This window comes from Phaseolus vulgaris, chromosome 7 (genome assembly GCF_051622355.1).
Source record: "Phaseolus vulgaris cultivar YP4 chromosome 7, ASM5162235v1, whole genome shotgun sequence".
Lineage (NCBI taxonomy): Eukaryota > Viridiplantae > Streptophyta > Magnoliopsida > Fabales > Fabaceae > Phaseolus > Phaseolus vulgaris.
The window spans coordinates 7,014,965-7,038,492 of NC_143504.1; the positions used below are offsets into that span (position 1 = coordinate 7,014,965).

Genomic DNA, 23,528 nt, shown 5'->3' on the forward strand with positions numbered 1-23,528 from the left:
AATTTCAATTTCATTAAAGGCATTTTAGTATTTTGCATACACAATTGGGTGTCAGTCTAAATTAATTGGGTGCAGGAAGAATCAGTCTTTAATTGGTTTGGTTTGGGTCGAGTTGGGTTATCAGGTAACCCAAACCCAATGAACCCTTCTAAGATAACATTTTTAGTAAATGTTTTTTACTTTTATTTCATTAATCAGGGGTTACTTCGTATGTTTCACTCAATATATACTACTAAAATCAACATTTAATATTACAAATAATAAAGAACTTAATTGTAAGATCTCAATATTTGCTTACACTTAAATATGTCCACGCAGTATGGCTTGGGTCTGAATTCAATGTAATATTTGAATTCGGAGGTATCCAACCAAAAAATTACGTATATAAGAAGGAACTATAAACATTGAAAAAAAAACCTGAAAGCCACATTAATTCTGTAATTGCTAATGTCAAAAGGATTGTGAGGCACTTGAATGGAAGATTAGGTCCATATACAATGGAACTTCAGAACGGACAGAGCCTAGAAAGGGGGCAAGCTTGGGGGAAAACGCACAAGCATCCATTCCCTCTCATATGTACAAAAATGAGTCCATCCAATTTCCTCAAGCAAAGAGAGCTTTAGTTCATAGAATTTCTTCTTGGCAGGTTCTGCATCATCTTGAATGATGTCATTCAGTACCTGAATACGGGGAAACAAAGGTTCACATATAATTTATTGGACTCTCCTAATCAATACCATAAGGTCACTAGTTATGGAGCATTAAATATATCCTTTTAAGTGCTTCTAATAAACTGTAACTATGATATAATAAATGCTTCATTTGCCAATAAAAACTTTCCTAAAAGTCTATGATCATCAAAATAAACGACACTTTCAGAAAAGGTAGAAACGAATAACAAACAGCCATTGTTTTACATACTCACCACTTAGGCAGTGTCTTGATTATGTTCAACCATATTTGCCAAAAATTGCGGAACACAAAACATTGTGGCAATCCCTTTTTGGGAGGAGATGGGCATTGGGATCTTGAAAGAATATTTGAGGAATACTAAAGTACATCTATTGTATGTGTTAGGAGTTTGAGACAACTTGTGTCAATAAGAGGATTTTTGTGGAGAAAGGAAACTAAAGATTTTGTTAGATTAGAACTTAATAATGGAAGAAACTACAAAAGATTTTAGCATAAGGAAAAAACCTTCAACGCTGTCCCAAGCCTTTGATTACGCCTCTCGTTTGTCACCAACAGGATTCCATATTTTCTACACTTGACATCAACCAATTTCTTCAATTCATTGAAGTTCTCTTTGAACAAGTCTGGATGAACGTCATCATCCTTGGATTGCTCATCAGTTTTCTCCACATCTTGTTTTGCACCTTCGGTAGCAACTGAAGCCAAGGATTCATCTACCTCCTTTGAGAATATACAAGTCAACTTTTATTTGATAAACAAAAATAATTAAGTGACACTATTATCATAATGGAAATCTTTGACTTATTCTGACATAGTAACATCATACTAATCAAATAAGCTCTTCCAAATTCTGCTAAACACAAGAAGGCAAAAAATGTAGTTTTACATTGTCTAACACAAGTCCAAACTTGAAAAGAGTAGCATTTACTATTTCAAATAATATAGCATCCAAGATTTGAACTTGAGAGGGAAAATATAGAGATCTAAACAGCCTACTAGGTTAAACAAGTTTTCAAAACAAACTAACACTGCAAATGAAGCAGGCAGAACACATTTGTCAATGTATAAAACTTGATCAAGTTCCTTATATCTTTTCATTAAGGTCTCCAATCAAGAAATAATATTTAGATAATCTTTCTAATATTAAAAAACCTGCATTAAAATGTGTTTGATATTTTTAAAAGAACATTCATGTGTTCTTATTTCATTAGAGCAGTGATGGTATGGATATAAAGAAATGGATCCATGTTTTTTTGGCCTTTTACAATCATCTACGCGGTATTTCCCTGTTTTGCATATGTGAATACTATAACTGTTGATAATGTACGCTCATTGCTTTCAAGAACATAAAAGCTCTAACCTTCAAAGACTCAATTTCTGCCAGTGCAAGCCCCTTTTGGTAAAGTGCCTCTGCCAACTGACCACGGGTTGAGTCCATCTCTTTCTTGATTTTCTACAGCGGGATTAAAATATCATTGATTGCCAACAAATCGAAACGTTAAAATCCATGGTGAGAGTTATGTAGTGCCTAAATTCTTTTTAACATTTTATACATTATCAGGGTATAAATGTTTGTTTACACTATCCTGTCATCATTTCAGATCAGACAAACAATTACACAACCAACTTCTGTACTTATAAAAATTCAAGTGCCAAAATCACAGCTAATAATGTAATATTGAAAAATGTTCTGAACAAATAACAGTCACATGTCATGTCAGTCGCAGGGATAACTAAAAGGATAGGGAACATGGATAAGCACCTCTGCTTCCTCGTCTCCTGGATCATTTTTTACTGCAAAATATTTTACTAACTCTTCTTTATCAATACTGTTAATAACCTCATCTGCTGCATCAATTATCTGCAAAGTGTACTCATAATTGTCAAAGAACTAGCCCTTTTATATCATTCACGCATTACTAAATTGAAAAATATTTTTATCAACACTAAATAGCATCAAAATAACCTTGTAAAGGAAAATCAGAGAGAGGGGGAAGGGGGGAAATAATAGTAAACATTTGACTCGGAACAATATGTACCTCTTCATGATGAAGAAATTTTTCTTTGATATAACTTCTGGAAACTAAACCTTCTAAAATCTTTGCAAGCAACGGTGTGTACTTTGGATATTCAGTCTAGAAGGAAACATAAATTTTGCAATTATTTAATTTTAACCTATAATATAGAGAATAAACAGCTGAATACAGTTTTGAATAACACTAAAACAATATATAGATATAGATAGATAGAAAATTATAAACTGACTTTGAGCGAGGCAGACAACTCCTTCCATTCCAAGCACTCTTCATCGGTTCCTTGTTTTACACCGCCAAACACTTTAATTTTTGCATCTCGTACCTGATGGAAAAGTCAAGGCCAACTTAAAAGTACCATTAGGGCAGAAGATATACAATCTCGGATTTGTCTTTCTTTGATTAAATTATCAACCAATATTCAATCTCACATTCAAGATAATAAATGGAAGATTCTACAAAGATGAGTTTTCAATAATGGAATCAACAAATACAAGAATGTTAGAGTTAGGATGCTCATGGATTGGTTTTTTCAAAATCAAGTCTGATCAGATCCAATAAAATAAATTGGATTTAAAAACCATATCCATTTTAACTAGAACAAATTGTTAGAGTTAAATCCATAAGGGTTCTTTTACAACCACCTTATTAAATATCCTTTGGTTGTGCTGATGAATAATATCATTTGAGGAATCTGAGTGATCACCACCTATAATAGGGTTTCCCTTCCCAACTCCTTGTAAGGATTTAAAATCATATTTTGTATTTTAAATATATAATATAAAAAAATGTACATATTAAATATAAAATACAAACATTTATTTTATTTTATTATAATGTCTACACAAAATTTCAACTGAAACAATAACCTATTTCAAAAAATTGAATTAGATAACAATACACGTGCTTAGGCTCACCCATTTTTTTATAAACATTCTTGAGCAAAAATAAATATAAACTATCGCATTTTCAGTCAAGCCAAAAGCAAAACTCATAAGTGAAATATATCATGGGATAAAAAACAAGAAGTTGTTCTGCTAAATATTTGCATACCTCTTGTTCTAACCGTTCAGAAACTGTCTTTTTGGAAGATAAGGAAGAACTTTTTCCCTTGTCCTCGTCAACCTTTCAACAGAAGGTAATGGGACAATATGTTTAGACATTAATGTATAACATACACTTTATAACAGTTGATACATCAGCAAGCTTGGTGCTTGTCCAAATCAGAACATATTGGTATAAACAATTACAGAGCACAAAGGAAGACCTTAAGGTGGGTAACTGCATAAGGCAGATAATAACCTTATTTGGGGGAATGATATAAGAAACCCGATGTGACACAGGATGCTTCTCAGGATTTTTACCATTTTGTTGAGCAGCAAATGATAGTTTACCATATGATATTGATCCCACCAACACAGATCCTGGTAGGGAGTTCTGTCGAAATAATACTACAAATATTATTAAATTTTAACAAGACTCCAATGGAGATACACAAAAGGTTGAGCAAGGAGAACAATATACCTTGGGAAGTTTGTCTTTTGGTGGAGGACCAAGATAAAATCCTTCTTTTATACTATCAACAAGCAAACATCAGTACCACCACACGATTTAAACCTTTAAACCTTAAGGAGCTAGGTAGGGACTATAAACCAGTTACATACCCTGGAACTAACGTTGAGGACTTAAAAGAACCATCTCCCATCACTGGACCATCAGGTTCAGAGAAAAAGCATAATGGAATGATGTCCTGGAAACAAAGACATACATAAATGGTAATTCAACAAATATAGAAGGAATCAAATAAGTGACCAGAGCTTTGATGATGCATATAAATTTTATATCTTCCATAAGAACTCCAAGAAATGTGTGTTAATCATGACATCACATTAAGACTTCCTAGAAAAAAAAAAATTAGAACAACTCAAAGAAGCTTCATTCTAATTCTCTGTATTTGAATTTGTTCCAGCAAGAGATCTCCGAGGATCCCTTACTAGAGCATTTGAGTATCAGCCTCTCTTTTCAGAATTCAAAGTCTATTCAGAAATGTATAGATAACCTCACCCTACTAAGTCAATTTTATGAGATTGAGTTAGGCTTAAGAGAAGTTAAGCATGTGTTTTCGAGAGTTGGCAGTTAAACTTGTCGATGCCACAAGGTTGCAAACAAGTTTTAAGGCGGTTATTCGAGTTCGAGTCTTTGGAAGAGGATCTTTGGTGGGGTGTCGGGAACCACTTGGAAGAAGAGGTCTAGACTTGGGTTTCCCATGGAGAGAACTGTTGGCGATAAATTTTTAGTTAGGGTCAATGTTTGGGGGCTGAGTTGACATGGTATTAAATTTGGACAACATTTGGTCCATTAAATGGTCACTTTGAGTGGTGCTTGTGACTATTTGGGTCGGAACTGGGGTTGTTCGGGTTAGGATCAGGGTGGGTTTGGGGTTGTAGAGTTTAGGTGGACCTATATGGTTGGGGGTGCCCATTGTTTTGTGTTGAGGAGGATAACCGATGATGTAAATTTAGAGTTCTTGTGTAGGAGTGCATGCATTGTTACGAAGGACGTAGCATTAATGAAAGGTTTAGGTTTTGATGAGGTTGATTTATTCAAGGAAATAACAAACTCATTCGTAGAATCAAAGGAATGGTTTAGGTTTTGACGATGTTGATTTGTTCAAGGAAATCACATAATCATCTTATTATGTGGGAAGAATAAAAATATACTTTGAATTCTGATAAGAAAAAATGAGTGATACTCGAATGGTACAGTGAGGGGTTCACAGATACCTCTCGCCAGAACAGAATTCATGTAGCAATTCTTCTACTGCAAGTTTATATTAGCCTATGGTGGGAAAAAACTTAATCTTGTGTTTCATCGGATTCACAGGGGAGCTTTCAGAAAACCATTGGAAAAACTTACAATCGTATAATGAAAAATGAGATTGTTGCTAAGGCAAAAGATACAAGGAATGCATAGTCATTCAACATTTGATGTACTACTACCTTCTCTTATAAATTCCTCTGGATGAATAACACCAGCTGCTTCATCTTTTCCAAAATCTGCACATTGTCATGCCTGAAACAATAATTATATTGAGTATTCTTAAATTTTGGGCTTAGGACCAAAACTGAGTCCATAAAACCAACTTATAAGGTGAATATTGTCCAAAGTTCACAAGTTCTCTTTAAGCCATGTCTCTAGTGAATGTAAGACTAAACTACTACCCTTGAGGCTGCAACTAAGACAACCCCCAAAGAGGCCACTTCAAATGCAGGCTAGAGGTTTCCTCAATAAGGCGGTTCTCCAACAAGTATATAGGACCAGGTTTGATGCGCATCTCATTATCAATTTTTTAAACCCTAAAAATATTACTCTTGTAATAAATACTCCATCTTTCTTTTGCAAACATTAACAACTAAACTTTCAAGTCCTTAGAAAACAGCACAACTGGACTATTCAAAGTTTATTTATGCCAATTAAAGATCAAACACCATAAAAAACAAATATAATTGGTTATCCAGTATATGTGCTGAGAAAGAGTTGTACCTCAAATACAGTTGTAAATTGTATTCTCCCTTGGGAAGTTTTGTAGAGTTCGGATAGGCATCTCCACTTGAATATACTTTCTATAATCACAATTGATAAATATGAAATAAATTACAAGGAGCTTTCTGTTCGAACATATTTGGCATGTTCAATATGAAATAAATATGACATGGGATATTCAGCATGTGTCATTTATATTTCCCTGTAAATAATAGGAAGGTCGTTTCCCTGTAAATACTAGTTTAGAACTAGTATAATGTAATACTGTACACAATTGATAAAAAAATAATTTAGTTTTTTAGTCCATTTTCAAATTTGTATATAGCTACCACTCAATCTTGAAGGACTCTACTTCCACACTTCAACCTTAGAAGGAATTCTTAAATATGCGTTTTTATTTATCTTTAAAATGTTCTAGATTAAAATTAAAAGGTAAAAAAATTTAATTATTATGTCAAACCGCTTTTCTAAACCCTTTTTTTACTGGATTTGGATTAGTTTGACTCGTCTTTAAATGAGTCAATTGTCTAAAATTAAAATACAAGTTCTTAGTTAGACTAATTGGTCTAACACGGGATATTCAACGTCTTATTTGTGTATCATATATAGAGAATATTTTAATGCAATTTTGTTTCCATTTTTATTTCCAGTAATCATGATTACAAGATTATTTTCCTGTAATTACTAGGTCCAGACTAGTATATCCTAAGAAAATATATACAACTTTTCAGTCCTCTTTTCAGTCTTGCTATCCACAGGCCTCAGAAAAGTATCATAAATGATAAACCATTCCCCCTTCCCTCAAACTTTATTCTTTAAAAGAAAAATGGAAATAAAATATCAGAATGAATACCTTGTTTGAATCGGAAATGATGTAAAATTGAGACTCAAATTTAGTATCATATATCCTATTATTTAGAAATGGTATTTGAGGTTTTATTTCAGCTCCATCTTCCAATTTGATCTTGTACCTGAAATTAGAATACTGAGAACAGGTCATCTAAACATTGCAAAGATAAATTAAGTACACAAAGGAATTGATAACTACACACGTTAACGTCAATGCTAGTATCTGCTTTCCAGAGGGGAGTTTGTCACGATCACTTGAAAGTGAACTAATCATAGCATCTATTGGTCGATAGGGGACCCTTATCTGCATTTTTTTAACATAAATTAGGACAATAAGTTAAAACTCATTACTGTTCCACATCACAAGCATAAAGGAATAGGACAAAAAGAAGTTGAGTTTTACAAGATAACCTTATTTAGAATTCCTACAGGTGCAAGTTTCTCAGATGCCAGTAGCGCCTCAGCATCAATTCTGATTGGTGCTTCACTCCCATCAAGTACAATTTCCTCTTGATTGACTTTTATACCATGAAACATAACCTGAAAATTTATATAACTAAGCAAGATTGTACCTTCAATGAAAAATCAATGGAATTTCCCATTCAATTCTTTGACCAGAAGTTATGAGAAAAATTACACTCACAAGAAAACAAGACACCCTTTAGACACAAAAGGTGCTGAACTTGAAGGGGAGTTTATTCCTTCAGAACATATGACTGTATACAAAACATAAACACGTATATTTCCACATCTAAATTCTAACACAAACAATTTCTTTAAATGTTAATTACAAAGAAAGTTCATCAGTATGCTTTATAAGGACATGCCTGATTTTTCCACTAATTAATAAAATTCTACTTAAACTGCATAAGCCAAAGAAAATGGGAAAATTTGAAAACCATAAACATCATTGTGTTCAAAATGAAGGGAAATTATGCCCTGCTTGAAAATTAATTAATGTACTGGGTCATCAGTACTTTTCATACAACCATTCATATCAAAGAAGTACTGTTTTTTATAGTGGTTACTGATTATGCAGACCATTGTCCCTCTAACTCCCTTTGGACAGAGGAGTCATTTATAACTAATTTAGACATTTATTGTCTGCCTTTGGCCATGTTATTTTCTTTAATTACTAATCTAAGGGACATAACTAACCATCTTGGATTTCAATCGAGTCGAGATTAAATTTCAGGTGATAATACCAATCAAATTCCAAACAGTTTGACGCCATCTCTTCCCATGAGATATTTTTTTGGCTTATTAATGTGGATTACGAATAGTAGGTTACTATCTGATTGAAGAAGAATGCTTTGGGAGGTGGCTATCTTGTCGGCATCTCTTCAGATTTTCAGTGTTCTGAGCTCACGGGTACTTCAAGAATCTCCTTGTTATGGACAAAGGGATTAGAGAGCTCTCTTGTAATAATGTTTTTAGAATCATTATTTTTAGCATCTTCTCTTGTTTTATGGTCGAAGTAAATTTCTTCTTATTATCCAAAAACAGAAAAAAAAAAATAAAAGAGGCTGAAATCTCCTCTACATTTAGTGCCACACACAGCAAAAAGCTCTTGATAGCCATTATGAAATTAATAAGATGGTGTAATAAAGGGGTTAGATAAATTCTCTAAACCACCAACTGAATGAATAGGAAACAATCATTACATAGTTTGACCAATTCAAAAAAATAGGAGATATAAATATTTTGAGAGCAAAAGTTACCCACATATCTGTGAGGGCAAAAGAATATCATTGTATAAACATGAATGCTGTTACCTCAAGATCCACCCTGGTGGTTTCATGACTGCCAATGCCACTTGACCAAAACTGAGCTATGACTAGTTCCAATGTCTGACCACCTACTACCCTAAAGGTGAAGCTTTTGGTAGCAGGAGAAAAAAAAGTTATGACATTCCTCCGTGCAAAAGGTCTTCGCAATGGACATATCTAGACATGGTGAGCACGTCAAAAGAAGTTTCATACTTAATCTACAATAGTTTCAAACTGCAGATTGTACCTGAACAGTGTGCACAAAAAATCTTCGAACTGTATCAAAACTTGATGCTTTCATAGTTGCTTCAATCCAAGATGCACCATTTGGCACTTCTATATACTTCCTCTCAACTTGGCCTAGTGAAGTAAGAAATTAAGTATTGGTTTTAAAACTAAAGAATATAAACTAGACCAAAACTGCAAAAGCACTGAAAAATGATTTAAACGCACAGATTTCTGGAAACATTTTCAATCTAAAGGTAAAAGAGCACCTGGCAGGAATAACATATTTGAAAATGAAACTACAGGATGTCTGTCAGTTACAGCCATGGGCTTGGTTACAGTAATTGGAATTCTGAAAATAGGACCACGCCATGGTGCTTTGTAGTCAATACCATAAAGCTCATAGTAATGCAGACCATCATTTAAATTGGTAGGATCCACAATTATGCTGAAAAAAGAATATAATTCATATGTCATTGAGAAAACAAAAAAGAATAGCAACTCTGTTATATAGTGCATGTCTTGGTTTATGTGCATGTGCATGTTTATGTTACTAGTTGCTGTTCATTCACTTCATTGTAATTTAGAATGTTTCTAACTTAGTCAATCAGCTGTTTTTCTGATAGAATATCTGTTAGTAGTGCTGCAACTGTAAGATAATTAGAAGCTTGCTGAACAAGCTTAAATCCTTAACAAATAAGAATCAGAAACCTCCAGCAAATCTCATAATAGATTGTCAGTTTTATTTCTCTTACTTTACAGTTGAAATAAATGCAGAAAAGAAGCATGACTATTGATAGGAAAAGTATATTTTAGCAGAAAAGCTTAAGAATGATGGATGTGAAAGATTGGAGATCATAGTATAACAATTTCAAGAAAAATAAGTTGGGATAATGTATATTCATCATGGAGGCTTTTTTTCTCACATAATGGTTACCTAGTTTGTCACTGTAAATGGAAAGTTCATGTTACCTAGAACCTGTTTGGACCAGCTTCTTTAAAAAAGCACTATTAGGAGAGAAATATACGAAGAAAAAAATGAAAATGACTTCTCTATTAATTAAAATTAGCTTATGTACAAATTAAAAAAAAAAATATTGGAGGAACTACATGAGAGAACTTTTACAAATTAGTTGATGTATAAGTTAATTTAAACTTATGGAGATTTTTTTTTCTTCATATTTTTTCCCCAAAGTCCTTTTGAAAAAGCTCATCTAAACATGGCCCTAATAGTTCTTTAAGACAAAAGTTACAATAGCATATAATAAACAAAGCTTCACAGATATTTCAGACAAAGAGATATGTTCATGAACAATGCTTTTATGGAAAATAAATGCCAAAGCCATATACGTAACATCTTTAACCCTAAACATTACTAATATTAACCCTATGGTTAACTTTGTTTATTATAAATGTGGTAGCAGAGGAAGAATTCGCTTTTAAATTACTTAAAATATACGTATTAAAATGAAAATAAAAAAAAATTGGATCATCAATTATATGGTTATTACATATATAAACAATTAAACATTATCATAATGTTGTATCAATACCATCCCCCTACCACACACTAATACTCGTTTAGATTAGAATAGAAAAGATGTGCTGGTTTGTTTGGTTAGATGGCTAGAAAATAAGGAAAGTGGAGAAATTTCTTTCTAAATTTCCGTTAGTGTAAAAACGAATGAAATGGAATAAATAAATTGTGAGAAATATATTTTTATGTCTGCTAAAAATATTAAATTAAAAAGTATACCCCATTATATTTCCTAACATAAAACTATTTATTATTTTAAAATTTGTTATAAGAAAATATTTAATGTTTTAAGATCATTTCCTCTCCTTTTCAAGTCAAAATTTGGGGGGAGTTTTTTTCACGTGGGTCCTATAAAAAATTTCCTCCTTACTTCTCTCAAACAGACAATGGAAATTTGGTATTTCATCTTATCTTCACCTTTTGGTTTCCTTCCTCTCAATTTCCATAGAGAAGAGTGTATATTCACATATACACAATATGTATATGTAACTCAATCCAAATTATCCAACAATATTCCCAAATTTTCTACTCTTTTATCATAATTTAGGTTAATTTGGCTTTAGAGATCCAAGGATAATTCCTACATATAATATAACTAAACTATAAATACATGATAAAAACTTCGTTTACAGTTTTTAATTAGCCTTAGTCCACCTGTGTTATTGGGCCTAATAATTAGGATTGGGCCTTGTTATGAGGGAAGCTACAACTAGCTGTGGGCAAATTCATCCTACACCCAACCATTTTGAACCAGCACCCTATACACTTTTAAATTTCCAAAAATACCCTTCATTCTGAAATTGGAAATAATACATTCCGGAAAAGCAGATCCAGAAGAGATTATTGTGTTTTGAAAATAAAAATTCAGAATAGAATTCAAATTCCATTCTGGAAAAGCAATCCAGAATACAAAAAATACATTCTGGAAAAAAAATCCAAAAACATATTCCGGAAAAGGGGGTCCGGAATGTATTTTTATCTGTATCCCCATTTTATTTAAGGGTATTTTCGTCGTTTCAAACTGAAATTGGTTGCAGGTTCAAATTTGATATGGTGCAGAAAGTAATTGCCGTTGCTACTTCTTTGTAAAAATTCAGTTGCTCATTCATTCTCAGATATCTATCAGTCATACATTAATGTATTTTTACCCCTAAATCAGAAATTTTCAATAAATATGCCCAATTGAAAAAGTACACACACACTGAGAATGAAAGGATATGATAAAGGATAGCTGACTAACTTGAAGGTACGGCCATTATGAGTGAGCAGTAGATACTCGGGGGCTTTCACAACTGTCTCATCTGATGAGTGTAACTCAATGAACTCCTCAAACATAGCCAATTCCTCAAGCTTGTTGGCATCTTCATGAAATTTTGGATCAACTTGCACCGTCCACTGTCAATAAGTGCAACACATTATAAACAAAATTACCCCTTCAGAGCACAAAAACAAAAGAACAAATGCAACAACAACAAAGGTCTTACCCCACTAGATGAGGAGATTCAGATACATATAGATTTGATTACACACATTAAATATGCAATTAGAAATCTCAAAGCACAATTACCAGCATAAGAAAAAACACAAGACTCGTCACTTTTGTAACACCCCTCCAACAATTTCCTAACAAAATATCAGCAAACACTACTTTTTTTCTTTTATTGACCATATAAGCAAGGTAAATCAGTGTTTGTCAAATCAAAAAATTCTTATAATTCTTCGCCAGCATGAAAATTAGGTACATCCAATCCAACTATCAGTCATTGATTATTTGTTTTATCACAATCCTATCTTTATTCGATTCAACAAGACTTAAAACATAAATGTAAGAATGATCTTACCTCCATAGGTTGTCGGCAATCATTAGCCTCCCTCAAGTAGATTCCCCGTGACCAAGGCTCTGCCATAAGCAATCATATAAAGTGATATAATTTTGACATTTAAAGTATATGCTTTTACGAGTAAATCATCTTCATTTTATTTTATTTTTTATTTTTCTCACTCCAATAGTAATTAAGCAGTACTAACACTGTAACTCGTCAGTTTTATAGCATTACTAAAACTTGACAAAGGTGAAAGACATCTGTCCTATTTACAAGTCACTGCCAGAAATACGTAGCCATGCAAAATTTATTGAGAATGCTTGGTTATACCAGTTTCTTTTTGGCCCATTATTCTATTTCTTTGAATTATAAGTTAGATTGACATGAGTTCTCCACCTGAATTATAATATGAATTTTAATTTGTTAACAATATAAAAGCAAACTAGACCTAACTGTGATCAAATAATTAGGGGATTACAGAAACTAATCAACCAAATAGTCAATTGGATAATGTACACATGCCCAAAAGCTGAAGTAGGCATATGAGTCATCGTATAATCAAGATATTTACATTTATAGTGATTTTATGAAATATCCATAGATTACAACAGTAGCTTGGTCTTTTTTTTATGAGAAATTATTCTTGAGATAGCACTTGCAGTGACACCAATCACACCTTTATATGGGCAGCAATGTCCCCACTGCATCCAAACAAATTTAAACTTTATAGGAATGATGACGCATAGTAAGTGGTGTAGGTAGATGATCTCCTACTACAGGTTCCATGCAACATTTGGACATGATATAGTTAAATAGTTTTACTGGGAATTAATTGTTTTTGTTAATCATACCAATGGTGACTCGGTGAGACTATATTAATCTTAGGGTAAATGATGAGATTTACAGCCCTTTTAGCACAGTAAGAGACTTTCCAACGTTTTTCTCCTTTGTGCACCATTGAAATTAAAAAAGTCTTAAAACTTACAAAAACTGCACATGCTTCATATTTTACACGTTACAACAAGAACAAATATCAGAATGTCAACAAGCTTCATAATTGTACATGACTAAACGCATAATGGAAAGTCAAAAGATACCAATTTCCTGCCTCTTGTTTCTTAGGAGTAAACTCACTTGTTTTTCCAGATTTCTTGACCATTATTTGGTAACTAACACTTGGAATATTTTGTGACTGCTTTATATATTCATAACACCTGTCATCGATTATTTGATTTAAGTCAATAACAAATCTTACATAAATTAAATACCATTTAGTAAAACTTCCATGAAAGCAAATACTTGTAAAAATATTGTACTTGTCAACTTGCATAAGCCCTTGTCCAGTGGACAACTTATCCTCAGGTGAACCACCAATGGGAACAGATGTATTCTCAAGGGCCTTCCTCACACTATATGGACTCACAGGAATTCCCTCAGCCTGCATGTGGAACACACACACATCACAAATCATCGATATGTATGCAAACTGCATAGTAAAACCAACTGAAACATACAGTCTAAATAAGAATCACGTCCAAGAACCTTCATTGCACTTATGAGCAATGCAATTCCACCACAGGCTGATGGTGATGCCATTGATGTCCCATTCATGAGCATACGCCGTTGAAGAGTCCATGTAGGAACAGGAGCAACTGCGCAACCAGGAGCACTTACAGAGACACCAACATCTCCATCAGTTGTAGGTCCGCGGCTAGACCTGTAAATATTTCCATAAATCATGTAATGAAAATGATGCAAACCTAAAAGAACCAAGTAAAAGATAAAAGGATATAAGAAGCAATCCAATTTTAAATTCACATAGAATAGAAAATACCATGTGTATTCAAGCCCATCGGAAGGAGGTTCAACAACAGAATGAGCACCAGCAGCCATTGCAGGAGAAACATAAGCTCCAACACCTATAATATTTGAAGATGTACCACCAGGGGCTCCAACAGTGCTCAATGCTGGCCCACTATTACCAGCACTGCTCACAAATATCAGTCGATGCTTGTTTACTGCCTAGATATAAATCATCCATAGGTTAGAGAACAGTAAATAAAAAAGGAAATATATAACTGGCCCAGTTAAAAAGGAAGTCTTAGAAGATACTTCATTCACAAGGTCAACGAACCGTCCATAGTCTGGCAGTGAAGTAGGCTCACCATAACTCATATTGATAAGATCACATTTATGCTACAAAAGAAATGAGACAAGGAACATCACTACCACGTAATAATCCATGTCAAACATTGGAAAATTATAAAACAAAATTAGTTTTGTCAAACACAAATACTAAAGACAAATATTCATCAAGTATTAAAATATGCATGATAGTAATACAATGAAGAAGAAAAAAATATTTGAAACACCTCCACAGCAGCTATCATTGCCCTAGTCAGACCAGTTCCAGTTTCCATTGAACCTAAGCGAGAGTCCCCAATTTTACAAGATATTAATTGTGCTCCAGGTGCAACTCCATTCAACAAAGGTTCCTACCAACATACTTTATATTATAATGTATCATGCTTTCCATAGGAATTTCAATATATGGATAAAACTATATATGTACCTCTGGGTGGAATGCAGCAGCTATACCAGCAACATGAGTGCCATGAGGGGAGCAATCTGTTACCATACTTAAGACATTTCCATCATTATAGACATTCACAACATATGTACAAGCATCTAATTTGCTGAAGATACCATACTTCTTCTCAGTCCTGAAAAGTAAGCAGGAATAATTATTATTCAAATCATTTTAACTTTTAATACCTAGCACACTGATTCGAACTAAAATGTCAATTGCTCCAATAACTAAACCGCATTCATTTGTACAGTGCCAATTGACTACTTACTTCAGAAACATATATCAAGTATCAACAACTACAATAAAGATGAGAGGAACCACGCATTTTTCCTTCTTAATTGTCAGGTCAGGTTACTTATTTTCTGGAAAAATAATAATTTTCCCAGAATTATTTGTGATTTAGAGATGAAAATGTGAGGTGCTTTGGAACAGCACCTATTGAAGAGGTGATTGACAGAAATAAGAACTTGGGATTAAAGTGGGTTGATCATGTGAGAAGGCCAACAGCTGCTCCAGTGAGAAAACTCACAAAAGTAAATCAAATTGATAGTAGTCTAATTAAATAAGACTTGAGGAAGATCTAATAAAACATTAGGAGAAACTATTAATAAACCATTATAGAAATGGTTACCAAAAAATAATAAAATTAAGTTAAAAGTTATTGTTGATAGAAACCAATGGCACATTGTTCAAGTAGCTGTATAGTGTATTAAGGTGTGGTTGTTATTCTTGTTAAATTTTTGTTCACTGAATGTCATAAAAAAACAGTTCAAAATATCATGTAATGTGTACATTAAAAAAAGTTCAATTTTCTCAGAAGCAAGAAATGATTTAAAAAATAACAAAACAATTCCATGTATAGCATGCAAGTCCTGCTCAACATTTATTGAGCTTCAGAAGATACTTTTAGTCCTTTAAAAACTATAAATCAACGGAAGACTTGATAATCATCAAACATATTCCTATTAAACATGTACATCATTATGCAACAGATATACCCTTTACAATCCTGCTAAGTTTTTTTGAAGTGAAAGCAATGCAACAAGAAAACAAAATTCATAAATAATTGAAAGGACAACACACTTTATTTTCAATGCAAAGAAAAAGAGTAGAAAGGGGACAGGGGAACAAAGAGTCACTTCATGAGTTCGTGACAAACAGAATGAGCTTTAATTAACTTGTAATGTGTAATTATGTAGGACATGGGGGCGATAAGCAATAAATCCATTGCCAAAAATGAGTATCTACCAATTTCACAATACTTTTGTGCACGAAAACAATCAACTGAGATTAAAACTTCAGGAAAATGATATCAGCAACCAAATGTACCTGTAATTAGTTAAGGGTACAAAGTTAGCAAGTTTCCCACAGTCTGGATCATCCTCAAGACTCTGTGTGTCAATTGCAACCCTCCAAACCTCTCCATCATACCAGACAACAGCATCTATGGCAGGCCCTTTATCATCATAAATCTAAAACATATAACAGCATTGCCTTTTTGGTAAGAAAACTAAACTGACTAAATCGTGAAGGTAAGTAAAAGGCAAAAACACAAGTTTAGAAGAACTTTTCAACAAGAGATAGAGATAAAGAAGAAATTGTGTTTTTGTGAAGAATGAGTGCTTCCAACATTGTCTCACATAGCAACAAATGCTTTATAAAAATATTATCATTGCTACTAGCTAGTTATGAGCGTCACTAACAGAAGTGGAGATACTATTGAAAAGTCATCTTAACTGTGGTCTCCCTTGATCCACCATGGTTGCAGCCTCGAGAGGGTGGAGGAGTAGTCTCACATTGACTAATAAAATATTATCAATGTAATCCTTATAGGGCTTGAGAAATCCTCATCTTACAAGCCATTTTGTTGGGTAAAGCCAAGTCCAAATGTAAGATGCCACACATCAGGCTCATAACTCTAGACAAGAGGGAGTGTGCTGGAAAACCACATTAAGTGCAATCACCGCTAGTCACCTTTAATGCAACATCTTTGAGGGCTACCTTAATTGCAACTCGAGGGAGTGCCTTTAGTCTCAGACGCTGACTAGAACTATGAATAATGTACTCCAGTTCTTATATGGCTGGACAGTCCTCACCTTACAAACCATGGGTTGAGTAACCTTCACCCCTATGAACCATCATAAACTTATGGATCTTATAAAGGATACAATGGTCCATGGTTCCCCCAGGGTTTAAACTTGAAAGAACCTTTTCAATATACCACATGCAGCTCATGTAAATATTGGTTTTAGCACGTGTTGATATCTGTATAATTTGATTAAAAATAGCATTTATTAGAGGTATCTTTGCACATCTACTGCAGTCAAAAAAATTATGTGGGTGGGGTCAACATTTTCCATACAATAACAAGACCTAAAACAACCATAGACCTTAATAAGTAACCACAGAACAACTACCTTCACCCCCCTGGCATAATCACTAATGTGACTTACAAAATCACCAATTCACTACAACTATCACAGGCAGGACCAAAACAATCATAGCAATTTACATCCTAGTTTTATTTAAAGCAGTATCGACGAGTGCATGAATGAAAAAGAGCAATACATAAAGAGAAAATATGTTTGCTCATAAAAATAGTTCTTTAATTTTTTATTTTCTATTTCTTGGACTCGTAAATTGTAGGATTTATTTCCTTTAATTTCTTTGTAATTTTAGGTACAAATAGTAATTGTAATTTAGGTTGCAATTGGGCTTTAATTGAAATTCAATCAAACCCAAATGGAGAGTTTCAAACACTTATCTTGGAGATGGAGATGGAGCTTCATTTGCAAGTGGTCTTCTCCAACTTTATCTTTTTTTATTTTGATGACATATTCATGTGCTAACTCTAGTTCTATTTCTATCTTCACGCCACCTCTTCTAATGCATTCAGTCATGTGTCCTTATTACAATTTTAAGTTGTTTCTTGTTCCTTTGTGTTCCTATTGATCTATGTTGTTTTTGGGATTGAGTTATTCAAGTTCATTTTATGAAGCAGAGAGTATTCAGTATAAAAACCCCTTTCTTTTTTGCTAATAAAAACCCCACGCATTGTCATCCCAACTTAGTGAGAAACGTTACTGTTACTAGCATTGCCAAACCTAACAGTGTGACAACATAGACTGCAAAATTATTATGACACCTATCCCTTGGGTATTCTTCAATTACCAGTTCTGAGAATTAATGATTGTATGAAATATATCAAAAATAGGCATAGCAGGAGCAGATGGTATTTATTTATCCTGAACAACCCTAAAATCACTAAAACCGAGAATAAAAAAAGAGAGAACATTAGTTCTGTTAAATTTAGAGTGCATGTTAGTAACGTGTCAAATTCAATTTAAGTTCACATTGCAATTATGATGTAAGTTAGCTTCCCATTAGTGTCCTTGTTACTTTATAATTTACTTGGTCATAATCACACTATAAAAAGAGATCAGTGTTCAGAGCATAACACAGAATCTCATCTAAACTTCTTCACAGCTCCTCAATTCCTCTCCATAACCATTATAGATGCCCCCATGAAGAAAGTCATAGACCAATACCCAAAGTGAAGGAAAGAAAACAACTGTATCCAATCAAAAGTTCAGGGTACAATAATACATCATTCACCACGAAAATGATACCATATTACCCACAATATAATCTATCAAACATCAAAAATATGTTCAGCAAACAGAGATTCAGAATGTCATATAACTAAATGGATATTGGAATAAAATACAGATTTCAAGAAGTGGAAAAGGCAGCAATATACAGAAAAACAGAAGTTCATAACATGTTCATCCCACCTCAGATTGCTTCTTTAGAAGATCAAGCTTATTCTGAAGGTCTTCACGAACCCTTTTAAGATTAGCTTCCTCCACCTTCTTGTGTTCCTAGAAAAGAAGATACATCAGATTTTGAGCTACATGGAATACAAAGATATAATGGAATGCAAACAAGAATATTATAACAAGAGAAGGCTTTTATTTTATCTGTTCACAAAGTTATAAGAAATATAAACTGATAACTAAACGACAAAAGAAAGATTTCATCCTTTTACATGAGTGACCAAATGGAAATAATCACGCTTCCCACAATGCTAATATAAATGCAATAATTTCTTTCTCCCCTTTATTCTCTTCTACTTTCAAGGGTATGAACCAATTTTTCTGTCGGTCATAGAAAGAGGAAACAAGAAAAAATGAAACTGAGACATAATAGAAAATGTACATCTATCACCAAAAGGAAGGAGAGTACCCTTTATTTTTCCAAAAACCATATTCATGTTATATGCATATAAAACAAGAAAGAAAATTATAAGAAAACAGGAAATTCATGTTAAAAAATTAAGACAGCGCTTGCAGCAGCTTGCTTCTGAAATATTTAATGCCCGGTGCCTACTAAATAAAATGTTCAATTGTTATGAGTAGATCATACGTAGAATTGATATAATGGTATATATAAGAAGAATCAAGCAAATTTTACAAAACCTGATCAAAATCAGCAAGCTGCTTTACAGCCTTTGCAATTTCCTCCTGGTTTTTCTCATCCCATTTTTTCTTTCTTTCTTTCTGCCAATGATTAAATTAGGAGAAGAAATAAGGAAATTAAATCTATAAGCCATAGGTATTAAGTACAAATTGCAACTATAATAATATTTTAAAATGTCCAATTCTACCTTCAAACGAGAAGTCAAATTTTCTGTAAAGAGCTCATAAACCAATTTATAACCCACATGCCAGTCACCAGAGGGATTTTTCCATGAAGTATTGATGACCAAAGATGCCCCTGTACAAATTTTGGATGAAGGTTTAAACACGGACAAGAACTTAATGCGGTTCATATTCTTTGATTTAGGAGAAGGTAGAAAGAAAGTAACAGAAAAGAATGATTAAATATTATAGATACTTTCATAGTAACAGAGTATAAAACAAAGCTAAAAAATAAAACAGAATAGTTGAAGTAGGATTAAACTCATAACTTCGTCACTTCATTTAAGTATTAAAAATCAAGTAGTCACTGCACATATATTTATGATTTGACTTCAATCAACTACTTTAATTTTATTAGTCATTCTTTTCACAATAAAAAACTAGAAGTGTGAAAAGCCCACGATTGTCACTTCACATTCAATGAAGAATTTAAAAATGATAAGAAGCTAGAAGTCATCACAAACAATACAAGTAAAGATCTGAAGTTTGTTGTTCCAATATCTAACTACAAAGTTGAAATAGAACAATATATTGAAGAATCTTTCCCATAGTTTATTCCTTGCTAGGACTAACCAGAAGCCCCCAAAATACAACCATCCGCATCAGCCTTTACCACCTTTGAGGTATCAACGTCTCCGCTTCCAGTGCTGGAGGAGGAAAAAGTATCATTGCTTATCAATAAATCAGTAATACAAAAGCAGATAAAAGTTCAACGTCAATTAGCTATTTCTTACCAATCAATAATATCGAGAATTTTTGGTTTCCCATCTGAGGTAACCTGTAATCCAGCTGCAGCCGGGTCTACCCCAGAATCTGCAAACATGCGGCTCTTATGATTAAAGTAATTTATCATATGAAAACAAGTACATCATTTGATTATCAGAATACAAGCCTAATAGATATTAGTCCATGAAATTTTTTGAAAGAAACAAATTAGATCAGCACTATGCCTGTGACAGTACTACGTGGTGAAATTGCATCTATGAAAAATTTTAATCATGCAATACCTCACCAAATTTTATTAATAAGTAAGCAAAGAAAACAGGTATGATTTAGTTATCAAACCAACTCATTGTGACTCCTCGCACAAGTCTCGTTCAATTCAGCCTGAAAATAATGCTCAACAAAACTCCACATCAAAGTTCAAACTCAGCCCCAAAATGTTCTTCAACCAAATACGCAGCCACCCAGTACTCAAATTAGAACATCAACACCAACCCATGTCCAATACCCACCACATGAACAAAAAAGGAGGATCTTTGTGAAATGGGTACCCACCGAAGATTGCAATGAGAGCACCGCGCCCGTCGTAATGTGGGTGAGCATTGAGGAAACGGTCAGCGCCAATCTCCGTCTTGGGCATGAGAGAAGCCAGGAAGGTTGACTCGTTCAGCTTGGAATTGCGGAAAGAGGCACCGTTGCGGTTGTTGTTATCATCGCCGCCACAGCGAGAAGTACAATGCATTGTCAATGCATTGGGGACAACCCAATTGCTTCTTCTGAAGGAGGAACTGCGAGTGTGTTTCCTTCTCGTGGTGTTGAGCTTTGTCTTTGTTGTGGGGTGAAGAATGGTGGTGAGAGAGTGAGAAGACAATGAGGGGAGTCTGAGTAAGAGTGTGTGTTGGTTATGCATAACGAGATGAAGGAGAAAGGGTGGCAGTGAATGAATTGAATGGTAATGGTGTTCATGCACTCATCTTAGATAGATAGAATGGGTAGATGTGATTTGATTGGTGCCATCTTATATGTTTTTGGGAAATTACACACCTTTGTCACTTCATTAATGTTTATTACCATTGTTTTACAACTCACAAATGGCATAAGAAAACCTTCTGCAAAAAACTTGTTCTAAAATTCTAAAATCAATAAGTACTGTTATTACAAAATTAACTGAATGAAACGCTAAATAGAAAACAGCGTTTGGTAGAAGAATTGGGCGAGAGAGATCATGATTGTGTGAGAATGGAGAAATAGTTATATTTATATCCAACCCTGCAGCGGATACAGCTCTTCACTTTCCTCATTTGACAGAGTTAAAGAATATATTTTTACAATTTCATTTTTATAATATTAAAAATATATCAATTACTACAGTAACTAAATAATTTAAATTATAATACCTATTGATTAATAAAACTTAAATTAAACAATTTACTAAGCATATAATTTCATTTTTAAATATCTTATTTTTTATGATTCATTTTGTGGGTAAATTTCCTATCTAGTACTTTTATTTAACTATCTAACACTCTTTTGTTTTTATTTTTCTAGCACCCTTTTGTTTTTATTTTTCTATCTAACATCCTTTTATTTTTTATTTCCCTATCTAGCATCATTTTAAAAATAAATAAATAAATAATAAATTAATTTTATTAATAATTTTAATTTTGAATGCATTAAAAAATAATTATTTTTAATGTTTAAAATAGTTAGAAATATAATTAATGAATAAAGAAATGAGTTTTTACAAAATAAAAATAAAAAAGTAATAAATTAAAAATGTTTAGTTTAAACTCTTTTTTTTAATGAAAATTTTCATGTTAGGCATCACTATGCAACTTGACATCTCAGCTAGGCTGACATCTCAAGTAACAACAATCCTCTGCCATCACATGAAAAAAATATTATTAAAAAAAGGAAAAAGAAAGAAAATACAAAAATATGGGGGGACTAGACCAAAACCCACATGTTAACAAAAACGATACATAGGTAGACTATACCTATTCATAAAGAATTCTAAGAACAGACTAGATGGAAGTCTATTATACCAATGAAATTATTGTCTATGAATGAACCCTAAATTAGCCAACTTATCAGCACATGCATTTCCCTCACGAAAAATATGAGTAACCCTAAACCTGATTGTCCTACAGAAATTAAGACAAGTATTCCATCGATTACGAAGCATCCACGGAACAGTAGTCCTAGCAGTAAACGCAGCACAAACCAAGACAGAATCACATTCAAGCCAAACATTAGTAAGTCCCATCTTTTGAGCTTCCTCCATAGCTTGTATAACTCCATAAAACTCAGCAACCAAAGCAGTTTGAACTTCAAGAAACCCTGAAAAAGCACCAATAAATTCTCCCATACTCCCACGAAAAATACCTCCACAAGTAGCAAGACCAGGATACCCCCTAGCAGCCCCATCAGTGTTAATTTTAACCCAGCCTGGTGAAGGAAATTCCCATCTAACTGGAAGAGGATGAAGAACTTTCCCACTACGAGTCTTAATACCAAAAAACTTAATCACGTTGAAATCCAACATATCATTCTTCATTGAAGCTTTAGACGAATTTCCCACTAGACGAGTTAAATCTTTAATTACCGAAATAGCCTTAGAAACCTCAATCTTATCCTGAAATCTAGCATAATTCCTCATACGCCATATCATCCATATAGAAAAGGTTGTCACAGCAAGTTTAATCAATTTAACCAAAGGACTACCATCACTCTTAATAAAAGAAAGAAGATCATCCTTATTAGAGAAATGAGAAGTAAGAAAAATCTGTCGAACCCAACTCCAAATATGTAATGCATTAGAACATTCAAAAAATAGATGTTGAATAGATTCTTCATGCTTTTCACAAAGCGTACACATAGAACATATATGCAAACCCTTATTCTGAATATGCAGATCTGTAGGAAGTCTCCCATGAAAAATTTTCCAGAGTACTAAAGTTTTGGAAGGCGGAATAGATGAAGACCAAATGAACTTACCCCAACCACCTGGAACTCCTGGTTCCAAGAAAAAAGTCCTAGCCGA

At 33.4% G+C, this 23,528-nt stretch overlaps 1 protein-coding gene across 1 annotated transcript; it reads right to left on the reverse strand.

Moving 5' to 3' along the window:
* Positions 1-227: 227 nt before the first annotated feature.
* Positions 228-21,758, reverse strand: LOC137827642 (tripeptidyl-peptidase 2). Its single transcript, XM_068633857.2, is given in 34 exon segments — positions 228-680; positions 1,198-1,413; positions 2,054-2,146; positions 2,456-2,554; positions 2,733-2,828; positions 2,959-3,051; positions 3,780-3,851; positions 4,029-4,163; positions 4,251-4,302; positions 4,391-4,476; positions 5,726-5,798; positions 6,270-6,349; positions 7,123-7,240; positions 7,322-7,422; positions 7,530-7,658; positions 8,894-9,064; positions 9,135-9,247; positions 9,382-9,560; positions 11,890-12,044; positions 12,491-12,549; positions 13,607-13,686; positions 13,789-13,910; positions 14,015-14,189; positions 14,307-14,494; positions 14,585-14,668; positions 14,845-14,967; positions 15,045-15,195; positions 16,392-16,534; positions 18,857-18,943; positions 19,541-19,621; positions 19,729-19,838; positions 20,336-20,409; positions 20,497-20,575; positions 21,041-21,758. Coding segments are annotated over 34 exon segments (4,131 nt in total). The 5' UTR covers positions 21,396-21,758; the 3' UTR covers positions 228-521.
* Between the last annotated feature and the right edge of the window lie 1,770 nt (positions 21,759-23,528).